General features: G+C 41.4%; 1 protein-coding gene across 4 annotated transcripts in view; it reads left to right on the plus strand.

Annotated features, from left to right (window-relative positions):
• The window catches only part of DHX32 (DEAH-box helicase 32 (putative)), a 53,694-nt gene that overhangs the window by 22,154 nt on the left and 11,437 nt on the right, over window positions 1-20,103 (plus strand). For all 4 annotated transcript variants that reach the window (XM_076009712.1, XM_012781374.3, XM_076009713.1 and 1 more), the window contains exons 3-7: window positions 588-781; window positions 6,865-7,237; window positions 12,221-12,466; window positions 14,087-14,186; window positions 14,275-14,433. In XM_076009712.1, the coding sequence (XP_075865827.1) occupies window positions 588-781; window positions 6,865-7,237; window positions 12,221-12,466; window positions 14,087-14,186; window positions 14,275-14,433 (1,072 nt within the window). The remainder of the gene's footprint in view (window positions 1-587; window positions 782-6,864; window positions 7,238-12,220; window positions 12,467-14,086; window positions 14,187-14,274; window positions 14,434-20,103) is intronic.

Raw genomic sequence — 20,103 nt, forward strand, 5'->3', positions numbered from 1 at the left:
TTATTTCACTGGATTTATTTTTAATTGTATTTAGGTGGTAAATCACCAGTATATTGTAGCTCTCATTACCAGAGAAATGTTAAGTAGGCTTATTTGGATATTTGTTAGGATCATTTGGATTTAAATGTGAAAAGCTTTCATTGTGAGTCACTTTTTAAAAAATCTAAATGCTATCTGTAATTTGCATTGCTTAAAACACAGTAGCTGATGCCAGAAGCCATATTTTTGATGGGGCTTTTTTATAACCAGAAAGAAAATAATAATCCATAAATACATTAGTCTTTTTAGAAACACAGGTTAAAAATAGTTGTTTCAATTTGCCTTTATTTCTATCTGCCTTTCTTGTCTGTAAGTCATGCTTTCACACTCCCTGCTATGACCTGTTTATTCCTAGCTTTATTTACCAGTAATAACTCAGTGGGTAATGCAGATTGTTCAGAGTTCCACTAAATAAGACGTGATACAGCACACTGGTGATTCACTAATGAAAAAAATCATTTATAAGATGAACCCTGCTGTAAGACAGAGCTACCCCTTTTGTTTGTTTTCGGCGGGAGCTGATCCTGTCTCATTTTTCCCTGTTAAAGGTCCCTCAGTGGTGTGCGGAATATTGCCTTTCCATCCACTACCAGCACGGGGGCGTGATATGCACACAGGTCCACAAGCAGACCGCGGTCCAGCTTGCCTTGCGGGTAGCGGACGAAATGGACGTTAACATTGGCCATGAAGTTGGCTACGTGATCCCTTTCGAAAACTGCTGTACCAGTGAAACAATCCTGAGGTTGGTTTTAAGGGGTTTCATCTGCCCCCTGCTGATGACTCTTGCCTTGGGTTCTATAATCCTGCAGGAGCATTATTCTTGGCATTCTACATGTTAAGCATCTATGCTGTGTGGTAATAACTGGTCTCTCTGCTAGCAGCCTGACATACACCCCAGTTGTTTCCCCACACTGGCATCATCAGAGATTCCTTGTCTAAACTTCCTCCATGACTCTCATAATCCTCAGGAAAAAGTTACAACTTGTTAATTTGACCTTCAAGTGTGTGCTTCTAGACTCTGCTTCATGCTGGGTCCACATCATTGCCCGTGTGCCGGCCACAGGGACGCCTGGAGCTCTCTGTGTTTCACACTTGCACACCTCTGTGCCTGTATGCCTGCCACACTGTGCTTGGAATGCCAGGGGGCCTCTTCTGGGCATGGCTGATCCTTCCTAGTCAGTCAAGATTCAGTGCAGGGATCACCTACTCCAGGAAGGCTTCCCTGATGCTCCAGTAGTATATCTGAGAAAACCCTCTGCTAGGCTTCTGTAAAGCTTAGTGTCAACCTCCATCACAGCAATTTAGAGCAGTGTGTTTCAAACTGTACTTTTCAGAGTCTTATGGGTCCCAACGAGCCTTCTCTCTGGCTACGACAAGTTGTGGTATCTCTTGCTTGTGTTTAGCTTCAATGTAAGATTTCCTTTGAACAAGGAGTTCCAAGAACTTGATACAAAGAAGGAAAAAGAAAAGAAAAAGAAATTGGAAAAATCGGGCCGGGCGCTGTGGCTCACGCCTGTAATCCTAGCTCTTGGGAGGCCGAGGCGGGCGGATTGCTCAAGGTCAGGAGTTCAAAACCAGCCTGAGCAAGAGCGAGACCCCGTCTCTACTATAAATAGAAAGAAATTAATTGGCCAACTGATATATATATAAAAAATTAGCCGGGCATGGTGGCGCATGCCTGTAGTCCCAGCTACCCGGGAGGCTGAGGCAGAAGGATCACTCGAGCCCAGGAGTTTGAGGTTGCTGTGAGCTAGGCTGACGCCACGGCACTCACTCTAGCCTGGGCAACAAAGTGAGACTCTGTCTCAAAAAAAAAAAAAAAAAAAAAAAAAAAAAAAAAAGAAATTGGAAAAATCGCTGCTCTGGCCAGTGTTTCTCAAGCAGTTTTAAGTCATAGCCCTCATAGAAAGTGATAGTATCTGTATAGCACCTCCAGGAAATGGCCAAAGCTGCCTACAGCCAAAGGTGACCATCCCCTGGGCTTAAGCTGCCCAGGTGCTGCCTGACTCTCCAGGAGCCGAGGAGTAAGTATCCCAGGATCAGTTTTTCTGCACCTCTGCATCCCATGTGTGTGGCATGCCAGTGTGCCGTGGCACACCATTTGGGAAGCTCTGCTTTAGTATAACAGAGCAACGATAGTTTTTGCATATTTATATCTCTAGTGTCTGATGTGCTTGTCCCGTGGAGGATGGCCAGTAAATTGCATAATGGAAGAAAGGAGTTTTGCCCTGTCCCAGCTAGCTTCTTCCGAACTTCCCATTAAGAAAGCCCAGGTGACTCATTCGGTTTGTACTAAGCTGCTTTCCCTCAAATGTTTATCTTCACAAATACCAGACATTAGTCTTCAGACTAGTGCCAAACCATAGGCAGTCTTTAGACCAGCAGCACTCTGACTTGAACTTCTTGAAGATACATTACTTTCTGCTGTTATAGCAGTGATGTCCCTGAGTCATTAAGTCAGTATGTATTTATAAATTGCTTATTATGTAAATGGTACATGAGTGGTACAAAGAAACATAAAAACCTCCCTGGTTCTTAGGAACTCACAAACTAGTTGAAGGGCTGGAAAGGACAAGACATACAACCCTGAAAGGGTGAAGGATCCCTAAGCTTAGCAGATTCATTTTTTAATTTTTTACGTTTTAACATAGCCTTTTGAATTGTTGGGGTTTTGATTAAATAATGGTGCTGACTAGGTTCTAAAGTTAATGTGTATATTTTTATATCTTTACTATCATCTAGACTTTGAAAATCCTTTGGAAAGGATTCTTGGATATAGTAAGGCTTAAAATGAAAATATGACAACAGTTTTTATCTTAATTGACATTGAATCAGGTTTATATATTTTCTAATTTTTTTGAGAAAGCCACAAAGATAAATAATTGTGGGGAAATATAATAATGTTATCAGAGTAGGTCAAAGACATGCCTCACCTGCAAACATCTATCCCATGTTAAGCTTGGCTTTCATGGGGTTGTTCTTTAGTGAAAAACCCAAGCATTCAGCCAAAGGAAGAACTACAATTTATATTAAAGTGTTTTTAGTTTTGATCTGCGTGTAGCATTTGTTTCTTAATATGGACAGTAGCCTCAGCTGTGGTGGGATGAAGTACAAGGGCGTCTTTGGAGGCGGGTGGCAATTAGCTGCTGCTTTGGCCACAGCAGGTTCTGTTTCTTTCCGCCACTGCTGGGCTGCCCTTTCTCATTGCCTTTTTTTTTTTTTTTTTTTTTTTGAGACAGAGTCTCACTCTGTTGCCTGGGCTAGAGTGCCATGGCATCAGCCTAGCTCATAGCAACCTCAAACTTCTGGGCTCCAGCAATCCTCCTGCCTCAGCCTCCCGAGTAGCTGGGACTATAGGCATGCGCCACCATGCCTGGCTAATTTTTTCTATATATATTAGTTGGCCAATTAATTTCTTTCTATTTTTAGTAGAGACAGGGTCTCGCTCTTGTTCAGGCTGGTTTTGAACTCCTGACCTTGAGCGATTCGCCTGCCTCAGCCTCCCAGAGTGCTAGGATTACAGGCCTGAGCCACCACGCCCGGCCTCTCACTGCTTTTATAGCTTTACTTTACAATTACTCTTGCTGCTGGGACCTCGTACCTTCTTTTCCACCGTGACATTCCCTCCGAATCAGCATAGAGGCAGCAGATATTCTGCTACATTCTTGGTCTGAGTTGCAGGAAAGAGGCCCCAACTATTGCAGAGCTCCCCAGTGGTAAAAGAAAGCAATACCTTATTTTCTTCTGGTGCTCTGAGGAGGAGGCAGCGTGGTTGTAAAATGTGCGCAACCTTGTGCCGGTCACCTAACCTCTCTGCACCTAAGTCTCCTTATCTGTACAATGTGGATGATTCATGCACGTCTCAGAGGGTTGCTTCGAGGACTGAATGAGTTAATACAGGTGACTGATCCACAGTGCATGTATGTGGCAGCGATTTTTATACTTAGAATTATATTTTTAGAATTATAATTAGAACCAGATTCATTTTCCTGGAGAGGCATGCTAGCCAAAATTTTGAATAATCTCAGATCAAATAGCTATTTAAATCAGAGAATTTAAGGTTTATTGATCATAGAAGGGGATGTTCTATATTTGATATTGTCTTCCCTTTTCTTTGTAATTCCTTAATATCTAATCTACCAGAAACATAATAGGCAGTTAGTTAGTAAGGCTGTCTTTATGCCTACTACCATTGTTTTGATTCTATATATAACAATTTACTTTTTTAAGCTTTTTTTCCTGGCCCTTTTTGAACCAGTGAATACCTGAATATAACATACCTAAAATAGTCTTTCTGAACTACATGTCAAGATATCTTGAAGTGACTCATAGATTTCAAATAGGGATCTTTTCAGTTTTAGACCTGAAAAGTTATGTTCTCAAATTTTCATTAAGATCAAACTCAATATATATAACTTCATAAAATATTAAAATTAATAAAACTTTAAGATATTTTATTATATTCTTAGCTTTTAGAAATTTAGTCTTAGGAATTAAAATATAAACTGCATTTCCTGAAACCTTGGCAGTGCATATATTTTTTTACATAGTTATCAGCAATAGCACTTTTTTAAGCATCATACACACAATATCTTATTAACACAAAGGTAAGAAATATATCTTTGTGTTATATAGAAAAAATGTAGATTTGTATAGTATTTAGGAATAAGCCTTTATGACTCCCTTAGAATTATATAATCATCTGGCAGGCCAGGCCTTGTTTGCTGAGTCTAGTAGAGTTTTAAGTAAGACACTATCTTCTCTCTTTTTAATGAAACCTAGGTATATTTATATAACACATATACCTCCTCCAGCTTATGGGGAGCATAGCTTTCTATATGATCAGTGCTTAGATAATTTTTGATGAAAAGAGAACAGAAATTTAATTTCTAACATTAAGGAAGTAGCATAGATTAAAATAATTTGTTTTGAGATAAGAGGCAATAGTAACTTATATCATTATAGCATACTAATTAACCTCAGCAAAAGGTGACCTGAAAGCCAGATTTCAATGCATCTGTTTGTTTGCATCTTGCACAAAATATAATGGTGTAGCATTCAGGATATTTTTTAAGTTTGAGAAAAGGAGTGATCAACAATTTATCACCACTCATTTGGCAAGACACAGGATAAGAACATGTATGAAAAGAAAGGCATAGAGCAAACACTTTGATCTCATGAAGATACAGAGAGTAAAAACATAGACCAAAACCATGAAGGCCAAGGAAGCAACCTTTATCATTTGACAATGACATCAGATATCAGTTTTAAATCTTGACTGTATCCCTGGCTTTATGACGTTGGGCAGAGTACTTAACTTTTCTGAGCCTCAGTTTTTTCATTTATAAATGAGCAATAGTGATGGGATAGTAATGTCTACCTTGAAGATATTCTGAAACTGTATGCACCAGCACAATCCCTGGCACACTCTAGGAGCTTAATAAATGTTTCCTTCCTTTTCTTTCCTCCTTGAAAGGAGTTAATTGAGGACTGTGAAAGGGGTTAATTCAGGAACCAGGACCACCCCTAGGTTCAATAATTTGCTAGGAGGATTCATAGGATTCAGCATATATTAATAGTTTACTTACAGGTAAGATTTATTGCAGTGAAAAGATATACAGCAAAATCAGAAAAGGGAAATATAGTGGGTAGGATAAAGTTCAGAGGAAACCAGGCACAGGTCCCCAAGAGTTCTTGTGCAGTGGAGTTGCACAGAATGCCATTAATTCCTTCACGAGTTGTGAAATGGTTTCCTACCAGGGAAACTCATCAGAGACTCAGTGCCCAGGACTCTTACTGGGGGCTGGTCACGTAGGCGCCCTCTACCTAGTGCGTTCCAAAATATGGTTCAACATAAACCCTATTGCTTGTACCAATAGTTCAGGCACAATGAGCCACTCTTTATTAGTTCTGGGAATGGTAAGAATGGTGAGAATCCTCCCCAAATCTAAGTTCCCAAATACCATCCGAGGGCCAACCTTGCAAAGCAGGTCTTTCTAAAGGACAGCAGTCTCAGAATTGCTATGTACAAGGATGAATAAAAGTAAATACCTTAAATGGGTAGAAAATATATTGGATTGGTTTCTTCAAGCAATGATATAGGTAAATATGTAAATAGTGTCAGAAAGATATTTATGTGAAAGTGAATGATTAATAGGTGGTTTTTTAAAAAAATATGTTTCCAAAAACTACTGGGAAATTCTATTAAAATCACTAATGACCCCTCCAGGAATTCTAGCCAATTTGCTTGCTACACTTAAATAGGTGGCTAGTTTTTAGATACTTTTGTTTGGTTGAAGCTGACATCTTGGTGGTGTCATCTCCATAATGCGTTTCCGATAGTAGTGGTACTCAAGGTGGCTGGCTGGGCTGTGAGCCTGAGCCAGGTGGCCGTTCTTGTATCCTTTCCTTGAAGAGTCTATGCACTTACTCAAAATTCTTTCATGGATAAAAGAGAAGGGAAAAATGCTTACCTGACAAGGGTGTTTTATGATACTGCTCTTTGTTTATAAAGCTCAGAGCAAATGTGAAATGCAGTCCTTGTTAATATTTGTAATAAACATTTAGGCAGAGGTCTTTAACCTAGGGTTCAATGATGGTCTCTGGGGGTTCCATGAACATACACAAACTGGGTATAAATTTTGTTTCTGTGTGTTTCTGTGTTATAAGTTTGTAGATTTTATCATCTTAAAGGAATCTTGGCCCCAGTAAAAATTTAGAATCACTGATTTAGAGAAAAGTATATAGGAAAGGCACTTTTGTTGTTATGAAGTTCTCTGCATGACTATCATAGAATATTCTAACTTTAATGTTTCTTCTTTATAGGTATTGTACTGATGATATGTTGCAAAGAGAAATGATGTCCAATCCTTTTTTGGGTAGCTATGGGGTCATCATCTTAGATGATGTTCATGAAAGAAGCATTGCAACTGATGTGTTACTTGGACTCCTTAAAGATGTTTTACTAGCAAGACCAGAACTGAAGCTTATAATTAACTCCTCACCTCATCTGATCAGCAAACTCAGTTCTTATTATGGAAACGTGCCTCTCATAGAAGTGAAAAATAAGCACCCTGTGGAGGTTGTGTACCTTAGTGGGGCTCAGAAGGATCCTTTTGAGTCTATTTTACACCTTATCTTTGAAATTCACCACTCGGGTGAGAAGGGTGACATTGTAGTCTTTCTGGCCTGTGAACAAGTAAGTAAGTAATATTCTAACCTAACAGAGTAATAAGGTATTTCACTGGGGAAGCTTTTAATAACTAACGCACAGGTTTCGGTTTGCTAATTAACTGTTTAAATATTTGGTTTCACCACACCTCATTACATAAAACCTGTGCTGAAAGGAGAACAAGGAAGTGTTTCTCAAATCACATGTTGTTCTGAAAACAAAGAATGGGTGAGGCAGCAATGGGTGAGGAGTTTCCAAAAATGATCCCTAGAGTCAACTTCCTTCCCCAACTTCAGGCCAGATAGGGGGCTACCCCAGTGCAGAGCTGGTTCTACCCTTGCTTGCTGCAAATCGTCGTCTCTTAGTACAGTAGACACACGCCACCGCCTGGCACACTCCCAGCCGCCACCCTCATGACCAGGTGCATTTGTTGGTGAGCATCAGAAATTTCCCACAAGTGTCTCTGAAATAGTCAGTGAGGAATGAAGCAGAACATATATTTCATAGCACACCCCAGATGGCCGTCTCCCTAGACCATGGCTCCTTTTCTTAAAAGATGAATGAGAAAAATTTTCACTCAGGTTTCTTGAAAACATCTCTTCAAAAGAATGATGGGAAATGTACAATTGAACATCATTTGCATTCTGTTACTGCTTTCCTACAGCCAAGGTGCCATTTGAAGTTGCTTTTATTTTTTTTTTTAATCGCAGCTACACTGGGCCTACTTTTTTTTTCACTACTCTGTTGGCTTAATCTAAAAGCCTCAAGGATCTCCAGAATTAGGCTTTTCTTCTTAAAGACTAATTGCCTGGCCTTTTTTCCCTTCCCATCTTCTCTCTCAGAAAGTGAAAGCACTAGTTTTTAGGCCATGACCCAAATGTAGAGTGGTTCCAGTGATTAAACAGAAGTGAACAGGAAATGGTTTGATACAGGCTGAGCCATCAGCTGAACAAAGACAAGCACCTCAGCACCCTGCCAGAGCCTTTCTTAAGTACCCACTTGCTTGCAGAAATACTTTCAGAAGTATTCTGCTTTATGTTCAAAGCATAAAGGATGACTGATCCTCCCAGCTTTGGGAACTTTAGACAGTTTTCTTACAACTTAAATTCTATGAGTTTCTAAATTAAAGTAATTTAGAATCTTAAATGTATAAATAACCACAGCATATTTATAATTTTTTTTGGATATAGATGATATACATTCTCTTGAATAGTAAATCTCCTACCTATTACAGTAATTTATTCTATTATACTCCCCAATCCTGCATGAGTCAAGATATTCAAGAAAGTTCTGAGGAAAGTAATAAAATGATTAAGGACACAGAGGATTTATGAAAACAATTAGAGATTCTCAGAATAACTGAGTGAAAACTAAGGAAAGGAAGAATGGCAAAACTAGACATCTAAAATATTTGAGAGTTAGAATTGCGAGGTGAAAAACAGGACATATACTTCTGCCAAAAAAATTTTAAAAAAAAGGTAGTAGTCTTTCAAGTCAGAGTAAGCCAAAATTCCAAAACAGATTTTTTTTTTTTTTTTTTTTTTTTTTGAGACAGAGTCTCGCTTTGTTGCCCAGGCTAGAGTGAGTGCCGTGGCGTCAGCCTAGCTCACAGCAACCTCAAACTCCTGGGCTCGAGTGATCCTTCTGCCTCAGCCTCCCGGGTAGCTGGGACTACAGGCATGCGCCACCATGCCCGGCTAATTTTTTTTTATATATATATCAGTTGGCCAATTAATTTCTTTCTATTTATAGTAGAGACGGGGTCTCGCTCTTGCTCAGGCTGGTTTTGAACTCCTGACCTTGAGCAATCCGCCCGCCTTGGCCTCCCAAGAGCTAGGATTACAGGCGTGAGCCACAGCGCCTGGCCCAAAACAGATTTTTTGATTTTTAGAAAATAATGCTCATAACAGAATTGGGGTGGGTGGTCTTAGAGTGTTTATTCTCCAGATAAGTTTAGTATATGCTATAATTCATGATATAGTGATTTTTGAACTGTCAGACTTTAGAAGATGCATTTGTACTGAGGATGGTAGTAGAAACTATAAAGTCCAAGTTAAGCTGGAAAGGCATTTCCTATTAAGAAACCATCAGTCTTGCAGAGTATTAAACTCTTAAAAGTGAGAGTGCCATGAAAGCTACACGGAGGTTGCAGTTCTGAGCCTCTGGCAATGCTGGGTGCTGCAACCCAGGCCCGGCGCCCACTCTGTGGGTGAGCTCCTCATTGCCCGGGGCCCAGCAGCAAATCTGCCCCACTCGTGGGGCGGCAAGCCAGCCCCTGGGATTCTGCTGACTTGAGCAGACAGCAGAATCAGTTTTTTCTCTCACAATTCAGCCCTAAATTCCACAGGTGTTATCTGGCTTTCCTTACCCCACCTACCACCTAACAAGTTGAACAGAGTTCAGTACACTCATGGGTTTTTCTTTTTTATTACTTTTATCAGGACCCACAGTTAAGATAGTCCCCTCTTATGGACTTGGAATTTGTCTCTTGGAAAGATTTATCTTGTTCTGAAATCCATGCTAACAGCTATTGATCATTTTTCCCTGATGCCAATTGAAGCTTTCTTGATTTCTATATAACACTTTAAAACCTACCATAGCACATAAATATCACACGAAAACAAACCCACACAGTCTTCATAGAAAAGTACTAATTGTCATTTTTTAAGAGATGCATTTTAAATTGCAGAAGTATTCTCAAACATTTCGGTCAGGCGAGCCTATAATGGCATTCACGTTAGGTGTTCCACGTGGGCTCTAACCACTTGCTCAGCACCACCTGCTGAGACTAAATCTGAGACAGCCCTGAATGTTTACAGTGTGTTGTCCCTTATTACTCAACCATCTTTTAACCTGACAACAAAAAGTGAAATAAATTAAATAGAAAACATAAGTTGAGATTTATAATATCATCTAGCCAAATTTTTCTGCAATAATAAGCTATCACAAAGGTTTCATGAGGTTGGAGGTTTTCCTGGGAAATGTTCTATGTAGTTGTGGGTCTTTCATTTTTCAGGCTATCTGCTAGCAATCTTCCTTCAGTGGGTGTTGCTGTTTTCCATAGCTATGCAGGTAGTTATAGGAAAGTCCCATTTGTATAAATCAACTGTATACATGGAGTAAGAATCAAGGAAATAAACAAAACACGTGAAGCACCAGGTGCATATTTTAAGCTTTTTTCCTCAAATTCTGAAGATTATAGCCATAAAGCCTTTTATCAGGTATGCTTTTTTCCTTCTGAACTTTTTTTATTTCCTTTTTTCCCCACATTTGGAACAAAATCCAGCATTAGGACCAACCTACAAGGCAGCCAAAACAGCTCAATTGGGAAAGCATTAGACTGAAAAAGAATCCACCTACAACTGAAGTTTTAGCAATTAGAAGAAAATAAAAAAGTAGTGGCCCAATTACTTTTTCAAAAGTATTCTAAGAGAATAAGAGTAAATATTTCAGTACAATTCGAAAGTTCATGTTGATAGGAAATCGCTCATGAGTGGGTTGCTGGAATCAAAACCCTTTCCAAATGCAGGTTATCTGCTAAGCGACGGCTGGGAGAAGCTGGCTCCCGGGAGCCGCAGGGAGGAAGGAGCGATCCCTCGCAAGGCCCCGCAGCAGCAGGCTCAGGAGAACACAGCCCACGTGCCTGTTCCCTTCCTTTTCATGTCTGAGTTAGCCTCACATGACATGTGAGGTCAAATGTGGTGATCAAAGTTATAAAAATGGAGGCATAATTTTGTTCTGATTATGCCAGCTGGCGAACTTCCATGCATTGTGATCAATGGTCATAATGCCTGTTACAAAATCTGTCCCAAGTCAACCTACAATGTGCAGAAAAGGGAAGCGTGGGCAAGGGAACATACCTGTGTGACTGCCGATTGGAACCTGGGGAGCACATTCCCGCGGCTCGCAGCAGATCAGGAGACACTTGGAAACAGTCCCCCAGCTCTCCCAGACCGCCTGCAAAACCCTTAGCTAATTCAATCCCATTCTACAAGTGGTGTGGAAAGGAAGGAGATGTGAGCCAGGGAAATGGAGAATGGAATCGAGTCTTAAAAACTATAATGATCATGGGAAGTCATCTTTTTTTTTTACTTAAATTTTTAATGAAATCTAATGAATCTAATGAATTTAAATGGGGCTCCTTCCATTTGGTAGTTTATTAGGTCCTTGAGAAAGTAGAAATTTGGGAAAAAGGACAAAAATTACATTAAGTGACATCTATTTTGTATGAGGTTCTAAAAAACGAGTGATTTGAGGAATAGAAAAATACTATCTAAAATGCCTTACCTTTTGAGTGTTTTGTACCAATTACTCGTATGTAGCTTTATGGAAAATAACTGACTTTTCCCCCCAAGATATTTGACAATAAAACATTTTTAAAGGGTATTTCTAAATGGCTGAATCATGCAAAGATTTAAATAGCAGTAACTATTTTCTGCCTACTTTATTGCATTTTTGCAATTTTTAAGTGCTAAATGGTCAAAATAATTTTTAGAATGACCCAGATAGAGATCTTGATTATGGAGTATGTTTGCATGTGTACTTTTGTAGGAAATCTAGTGATGTGTAATCCTTAGTTCTGCCACCATTAAAGTACAGTGGTGCATTGTCATTGATGTCAGAATAACTTTTGTTTACCTGTCATTGTTAATAGATATGAGAAATTGTACCAAGCTAGAAAAATAGAAGGATAAATGCATAAAGGCAAAGATAGTACATTTCACAAGAGGAGAACCATTTTGGACTAAAAGCAATGAAATTGTTTATAAATTATATTTAACTTTCCCAAAGAAATTATATTTAACTTTCCCAAAGAAATTTTATAATTTAGTTACATCTTTTTTCCTTATTTAAAGATACACACGACAACAACGTAGGCATTTCTTTTCCTGTACACATTTCCTTGTATAGTATTGCCCCAAATTTTATTTAATTCAGACACTTTTTTAAAGTAGTGAAGTTGTTTGTATTGCACTTTGTTCTTATAGATGATGTTATTTTTTACTTAAGGATATTGAAAAAGCCTATGAAACTGTCTACCAAGAAGGATCTAACTTAAACCCAGACCTTGGAGAACTGGTGGTTGTTCCTTTGTATCCAAAAGAGAAATGTACGTTGTTCAAGCCAATTGACGATACAGAAAAAAGAAGCCAAGTTTATCAAAGAAGAGTGGTGTTAACCACTAGCTCTGGAGAGTCTTTGATCTGGAGCAACTCAGTCAAGTTTGTTATTGATGTGGGCATAGAAAGAAGAAAGGTAATTATTATCCAGTAGGTTAAATAGACTGCTAGTAATTGTCTTGGGTTCCTGCCATTTTACTATAAAGTAAATATAGTAGGATGGACTGTGTGAGATGGGGATTCTTTGAATCTGGTCACATGTGCAAAGAAGAAGAATTGCAACCAGTAGCAGAAGTCTAGATCATATGCTACTGTCTATCATTAGCCTGTTGGTAGTCTGGAAATTAATTAAATTGATTGACGTGCCAAAGGAGAAAGTTTTGAGGAGAGACTCCACAACTAAAGCATAAAGGTGGTGATTCTCCTTGTCAGTATTTTTTTCTTTAGCCTAAGGTCCTAGCAAAGCAAATTATTTGACTCCTAAACTAATCTCTTATGTGCATCCATTGATATTTTTTCATAACCCCTTTATCAAAGTACTTAGCATCTTGCCCCAGGGAATTTACTAGAAATTAGTTTCGTGTACACTGACTTTAATTTTAGCAGATTTAATTGACATAATAAATTTTCATCCTAAATTTTTGTTTTACAAAATATATTGTTTTTAATCATTACCTTTAAATTAAAACATTAGAAAAAATTAAAATGAGGTATCTCAAACTCTCAGACACTAGGACTTCAGAAATCATAGCATTTGAGATTTGAAAGGAACCTACCAAATATATTAATTCATTTACCATTATGAGATGTTGAGTAATTTTATCCTTCCAGGAGACTATGAACCTCCTAAATATCTTTGTCTTACTATGACAGACCAATCTCAACAGTTAGGAGGGTTCCTTTTAGAACCAGTTAGAGTTGAACTTGATTGAATTAGTCGACCATTCGGAGAACCCAGGGCTGTCACTCACCCCTGCAGATCACCTGTAAGTAAAATCACCGTTGGCAGGGCACGGTGGCTCACGCCTGTAATCCCAGCACTCTGGGAGGCCAAGCCAGGAGGATTGCTTGAGCTCAGGAATTCGAGACCAGCCTGAGCAAGTGGAGACCCCATTTCTGTCTACTAAAAATAGAAAAATTAGCTGGGGCTCATGGGGCACACCTGTAGTCCCAGCTACTCTTGAGGCTGAGGCAGGAGATTCACTTGAGCCCAGGAGTTTGAGGTTGCGGTGAGCTATGGTGACGCGGCACTCCACCTGGGGCAACTGAGCGAGACTCTCTCAAAAAAAGAAAAGTCACCATTAATGCCATATGCAGTTTTTGTGTTAGTTGTTATGACTGAAAAGTCTCATGTTTGTTATAAAAGTGAGACCACTGAGATCACAGTTGATTTGAATAAAACTATTAATAAAAGGAAACACAGCACTGTCAGGTGAGCAGCTTTTTCTGCACGTGGCACATTGAGGCCCTGTTGTCATTTGCCAGCAAGGTGCTCAGGGAAGTGGTAGCACTAGAATTTCAGCAGGTGGTACAGAGGTCCCGTAGTTACTGATGCCACAATGCAAGCTGCAACCTTTAGATCCGTTTATCAAAGCACTTCCAGGTTCTACTTCAAGGCAAATGAAATAATAATAAATACTGTACAAAGAAGATGAGTCTGTAGCAGAGCATTTCGTGAAGTAAAGGACTGCAAACAGCACGGTGAGCCTACAGTCTTGAGGCTCTCCTGCTAACGGTGCTGTCTTTCCATGTGAAGGTGTATAACCCTAGGATACGCGCGAACTCCCTCGTCATGCAGCCCATCAGCCAAAGCCAAGCAGAGATCCGCAAGCAAATCCTCGGTTCATCTTCTTCAGGTAGCACTGTGGACACGGAAACTAAATGTCGGTTCACGCGCGAAGGCAACACAGAAATATTAAAGCCATTTTTCTTGGTTTCTTACAGGAAAACTGTTCTGTCTATACACTGAAGAATTTGCCTCCAAAGACATGAGGCCACTCAAGCCAGCAGAAATGCAGGAAGCCAACCTCACAAGCATGGTGCTCTTTATGAAGAGGATAGACATCGCGGGCCTGGGCCACTGCGACTTCATGAACAGGCCAGGTAGCTCTGTGCTTGCATGCTAGCAGGGCATGTGGGCCACACTTCTCTCCTTTCTTCTTGCCCGTTTCCAGTCTTAAGAGCACGGGGCACTTGGCGGTGTAAGCAAACATGAGCATTTTTTAGTTTGGAATGAAGCACTTTTCCCATTAGAGGTAAAAATTCTCTGAAGGTAATAAGAAAGAACGCCTAGGAAATATCTGTTGTTCTGACACTGGAAACTTGTCTGCCTTTGGACACGGGAACGCAGGGGGACTGGGCCAGGCCGGCAGACGTAAGGAGGGAGGGACAGTGGCATAGGGAGGTAGGAGGGGGAATCAACAGTGAACGTAGAATTCTCTGCAGCTTGGAGTTTCTGGGAGGAGACATTTGTAGGCAAACGGTCCTTCCTTATGAATTATATACTATCACCTGGAGCAGTCCACTAGGATTTTACTCCTTTGTAATTTAGGTCAGACTTTTATGTGACAGAGAGGTAAGGTTTTTGAAGTTAGGACTGACACTTTATCATGACAATCCAACCTTTTCTCGCAGGGACTCTCTTCTACTGAGTACCCTGCAGACAGCCCTCTGCCCCAGGAGGGACTCTGGCTCTCTCCCCGCTGGTGCCACGCCCTCTTGGAAGCTTTGTTGCTCCTGCAGCTGGCTTCTTCACTTAAAAGCCCCCAGAATGCTGACTCACGGGCTAAGGAAATGTGAGGGCAGGCAGCCTCTACCTGGGTGACAGCTGCCAAAGCTGCAGGGCAAAGTGATGCCACGTGCCCAGGAAAGAAGCCAACACTGTTTCTCCTTAGCCTTGTGGTTTCTTCCGCATTCCCAGTTCTCATCCTGTCTGGTGGGCAAACAGTTCTCAGCTCTGGACACAGTATCCAGGCCTATTCTTGTCCGTTTAAATACCTGCCTGTCTTCTCAGGAATAGCGAGAACAGGAGCATCTACGTGGTGTTGACTGATGCATTAAGTCATTTAATACTTGCAACAACCCTGTGATGTAAATGCTATTACTTTGCTCCACTTTACATCTGAGGAAACTGAGTCACAGGGAAATCAGGTAACTTGCACAATGGAGACAGTTAGCTTCAAACCCTGACAGTGTGGTTGCAGTCACCCTAACCACTCTGTCTCCTTAAAACAGACCCACGCCCCACTGGCTTAAACACGGTCCTGAAGAACCTTTCCTGGTTACTGTGCCTTCTTTTCCTTCTAAAAGTTCTCTGATGACGCTCCTTCCCCGCAGGCCAGCACAGGGCACCTCAGCTCCTTTTCAGCTGCTGCTGGTGGAGCCCAGTGCCCAGGGGCCCAGGAGCACACACCAGGGGATACAGTGCTCAGTTCCTCCCCTCTGCCCTGCTCCTGAGGACTGGACAGGGCTCTTGTCCCCAGGCCAGAGGCACTGAGGTCCTGGAGTCAGTGTCCTTCCCGCGGCCCACGTCGAGGCCCTGGTTACCTTTGGAAATGCTGCTGCTGTGTTTTCTCACTCTCAGCTCAACTTCACGAAAGCGAAGTGGGCACTTGAGTCTCCATATAAAGGATCCTGATTTAAAGTTCAGTAGTCCCCCCTTATCTGAAGTTTTGCGTTCCATGGTTTCAGTTATCTACAGTCAACCATGGTCCAAAAATATTAAATGGAAAATTCCAGAAAGAAATAATTCCTAAGTTTTAACATGTACACCATTTTGAATAGCGTGATGAAATCTCGCGTTGTCCTGCTCTGTCCCACTCAGCATGTGAATCCTTCCTTTATCCAGCATAGCCGTACTGTCGATGTTCCCTGCCTGTTAGTTAGCTGTGGTGGTATCACAGTGCGTGTTCCAGTCACCCCATGTTACTTAATAATTGCCCCAACACACAAGAGGAGTGATGCTGGCAACCCGAATATGCCACAGAGAAGCCATGAAGTGCTTCCTTTAAGTGAAAAGGTAAAATTCTTGACTTAATAAGGAAAGAAAACATGCCGGAGTTGCTAAGGTCTCTAAAAAGAACGAATCACTTGTTGGTGCGATTGTGAAGAAGAAAAAAGAAGGTCATGCTAGTTTTTCTTCCTTGCCTCACACTGCAAAAATGATGGCCACAGTGCATGATAAGTGCTGAGTTAAGATGGAAAAGGCATTAAATTCGTGGGTGGAAGACATGAACAGAGTTGTGTTCCAGTGGATGGCAGTTGGCTTTAGGCAGCCACTGAGGGTCTTGGAATTTATCCCTCTCAGATAAGGGGGGGGGGGCAATTGTATTGATTACCCTTCAGTTGATATTGTAGTTTTTACTTGTGCTTTATATAAAAGGAACTTCTCTAATTTTTCCCACACTTTAGCTAGTGATTGAAATTTCCAGTATGTTTTCCAAAGGGTGAATGACAATCTGTTGATCTGGGTGCTCTGGTGTTTGTGGCATTTATCACATGTGCATGAGAGAGAGAAGCCAAAAGACCTTGTAAACAGAAGGTGTACTGAAAGTAGAAACTGCATAATTTCTACCTTTTTGCAATGCTTTCTCTTTGGTCCTTTTTTCCAATAGTACCAATAGGATTTATCAGCTCTTGAAAAATATGTTATTTTAGAGTTACTCTCTCTCAACTATTTCTTAAAATGACTGGTAGAATTTGGAATAAGTGGTTTTTAGTAAAAGGAGGGTCACCTAAGGATGCTAACCTTTGAAATAAAAAGGTGGAAAGAAAAGCACACTGTGGAGATAGGTTATCATTATAAACTGTGCTGAAGTAGACAGTCCAAGAATACCAGTGTGGATCGGCCTAAGACACAGCGTCACCCACCCCAGGGTGCCTGACCAACATCACTTGAAGGTTGCCATATCTGCTCAGCACGAGGCTGAGTCCTTCAAACCTCTTATGGAGTTGTGTATTGAATTCTCCTAATAAGCACCTTGACAAATAAATCACTTTTAGGAACACTTTGGAATCTTAAATTTAAAAAAAAAAAAAGAGATTGTTACCTAAAGGAGCAATAGAATCTTGGAAGCAGGTGAATTCCTTATCTCTTCTAAAATAGATTTCTTTCCTCGGTAGCCATTTCCCCCAGTTGGAGCTCTGTCTTCTTGCAGTAAAAGGGCTGCAGGCTACTGTTCTGTGAACTCCTGCAGTGCCCCTGCCCCACTTGCTGCCTGTTGTTCTAAATCTTCATGAAAGTATATGGTGCCCCCCGAAGCCAGCAGTGACTAGAGAGGGGTCGCGAGCCTTAGGGGAGGCTGTTCTGGACAGGAGACTCCGCTTCCCCAGGGCTTAGGAGATCAAGATCTCAGAGCACAGTGTGATTAGGAAGTTCTCTGGACTAAGAAGAGGAAGAGCCTGGGAAACGTCGAGTAAGAAACTAAGAGGCACGCAGGAAAGAGAAGCCTGAATGGAATATATGTGAGGAAGACCTTGAAATTTAGATTCAAAGTGTGCCCTACTCCAGCTCTGCTCCAGGGAGAAGGTAGCACGTCACCTAGGTGAAAGCCACGGGTCCCAGTCCTGACTGCCTGACTCGGAGCGCGGTGGCCAGCTGTTCTCAGCGTGTAGTTTCCCCACCTGAAAAAAAGGAGTTCATTAGGCCTGACCCCTTCCCAAAAATGTCAACTGAAAAATGATGAGGTTCATAAATTTGGAAAGAAGAGGCTTTATTTCTCAAAAGGTTGTTGCCTGCAGCCAGCCGTCTTGGAAAGCTGAGAACAAGCACCAAGGGAGATCAATTTACCAAGAGAATGGTAAAGGACCAGGAGTTTATGCTGAGCAACATGGCAGAATATATATATTTAATAAGTATAGGAGGACTCATGAGCATTTATTAAAGGAGAAACACATGCATGCACGATTGAGCTTCATGCCCCTTCACGATCACATGTACAAAATGGCAGCATCAGCATGATCTGAGGGTGGAGTTTTTCGCCCTCTGACGTCAAAAAGTGAAGCGAAGACATGATTTCCCTCTGTGCACAGCCTCTCTAGACTGGGAGGACTACTCCAGGGTGGGTGGTCTCTTATCAGGGAATGCCCCGAAAGGCACTGATCTGACAGTCAGGAAGGACGTTGGTTGAAATCAGCGGTGGAGCGAGTGTGAGTCTTTCCAAAGGGCGGGTTGAGAGAGGGAGTATAACGATGTGTGTCTGACCCCCATCCCCTCATGGCCAGGAACTCACTTCTACGGTTTCTCTGGGGTCCCCTTGGCCAAGAGGGCATCCATTCACTTGGTCGGGGGGCTTAGGATTTTATTTTTATTTCTCACGATCTAGCTTAAATGTTGGATATATCTGTGATAAATGTATCTGTCTTGGAAGAAAGAAACAGTCATAGAACGTGATTTGAAGTTGTAAAATGTATGTGGCAAACTAGGATCCAATTCATTTTGAATAATGAATAATCTAATTCATCATCTTATGTGGAAATTCTTAGAGTTAGAAAGGGAGCCACGTGGGGAGTGGCTGCTATGGCCCGGGCAGGCCAGGAGATCCTGGCAGCAGTATTCCTTCAGCTGTGGCCCCTCCACTTTGGAACGGTGGAGCCACGCTTCTCCTGCCTTCTTCTTCTGGTCCCCGAGGAAGGAGAGTCTGGAAGGTAAGGGTCTCTTCCACTTTCATCATTTCCCACTGGTGACCTCAGAGTTTCAAATGGATTGGCTTTTGTCATAGACAGATCAGCTACAGTAATCATTCCAGAAACCTCCCTCTGGAGAACACAGGGGAGGGGAAAATGGCTCTCCTCCACTCTCCTAGGTTCTTTGGCCAGGCTGCCAATTAGGTTGACCTAAGGCAGATTAAGAGGAGGAAAACCATGTTTAATTACATGATGCATGGGAGTCCCACAAAATATGAGAGTCGAGAAGGGGTCGATTGTGTAGCATCCTGAGCTACACAAAGGAAGAAGGGCTTGTGCTTCTGGGGGTGGTAGCCACACAGGATTAGGGAGGGTGAGGGGAGGAAGAGTGTGGCCAATAAAGGTTGTCTTGTTATGCAGAGAGTCTCTCAGGCGACAGAATTTACCTCAGAGCAGCCCTTTTCCGGATACAGATACTTTTACTAATGTAGATTTCCTTTAGAGATATAAATTTCTTTTATAAAATGACAGCTTTTCAGAGCTACTCCTGTGTTTACAATGTCTCAGAATAACCAGCTCAAAATAGCCCAAGAGGCCTATTTTGGGGGTGGCATATTCTGGTCTCTGCCAGCCACATTTTGGGGTGGTGTGTCCAGAGCCCCAACACGAAACACGTTTTATCTTTGAAAATTGCTCCTCCAGTCCCCACCTGTTGATTTCCTAGGCATCTTCTTGCTCAGGACAGTAGATGTTTGGTGGACTAGAAATGCAGGGGGAAGAAAAGGCAGCTTGGTGATGCCAAAGATGTCTAAGAGCAAACCATTGCAGTGCAGTAGAATCTCCATGTTCTCTCGATGTTTTCCCTCTGTGCTGCTCACTCTGTGAGGCTTAAAGCTGATAACTGGGGGACAAAAGGGTTAGGGTGACAATTTATTTTTGTCTCCTGACAATACACACATAACTATTTTCTGCTGTGCTAGGGAAAAATATAACTGTGGATTAACTCTGACTCATCGTTTTGGAAACAAACAAAAAAAAAGATGCTTGCAGCTGCTGCATTTAATTCAACTTATAATTGAAATGCGCAAATGCAGCAAACTTGTTACTCTTTTCAGGATGCATGAACCATGTGAAAATGAATTTGGCATA

Source organism: Microcebus murinus, chromosome 14 (genome assembly GCF_040939455.1).
Source record: "Microcebus murinus isolate Inina chromosome 14, M.murinus_Inina_mat1.0, whole genome shotgun sequence".
Classification (NCBI taxonomy): domain Eukaryota; kingdom Metazoa; phylum Chordata; class Mammalia; order Primates; family Cheirogaleidae; genus Microcebus; species Microcebus murinus.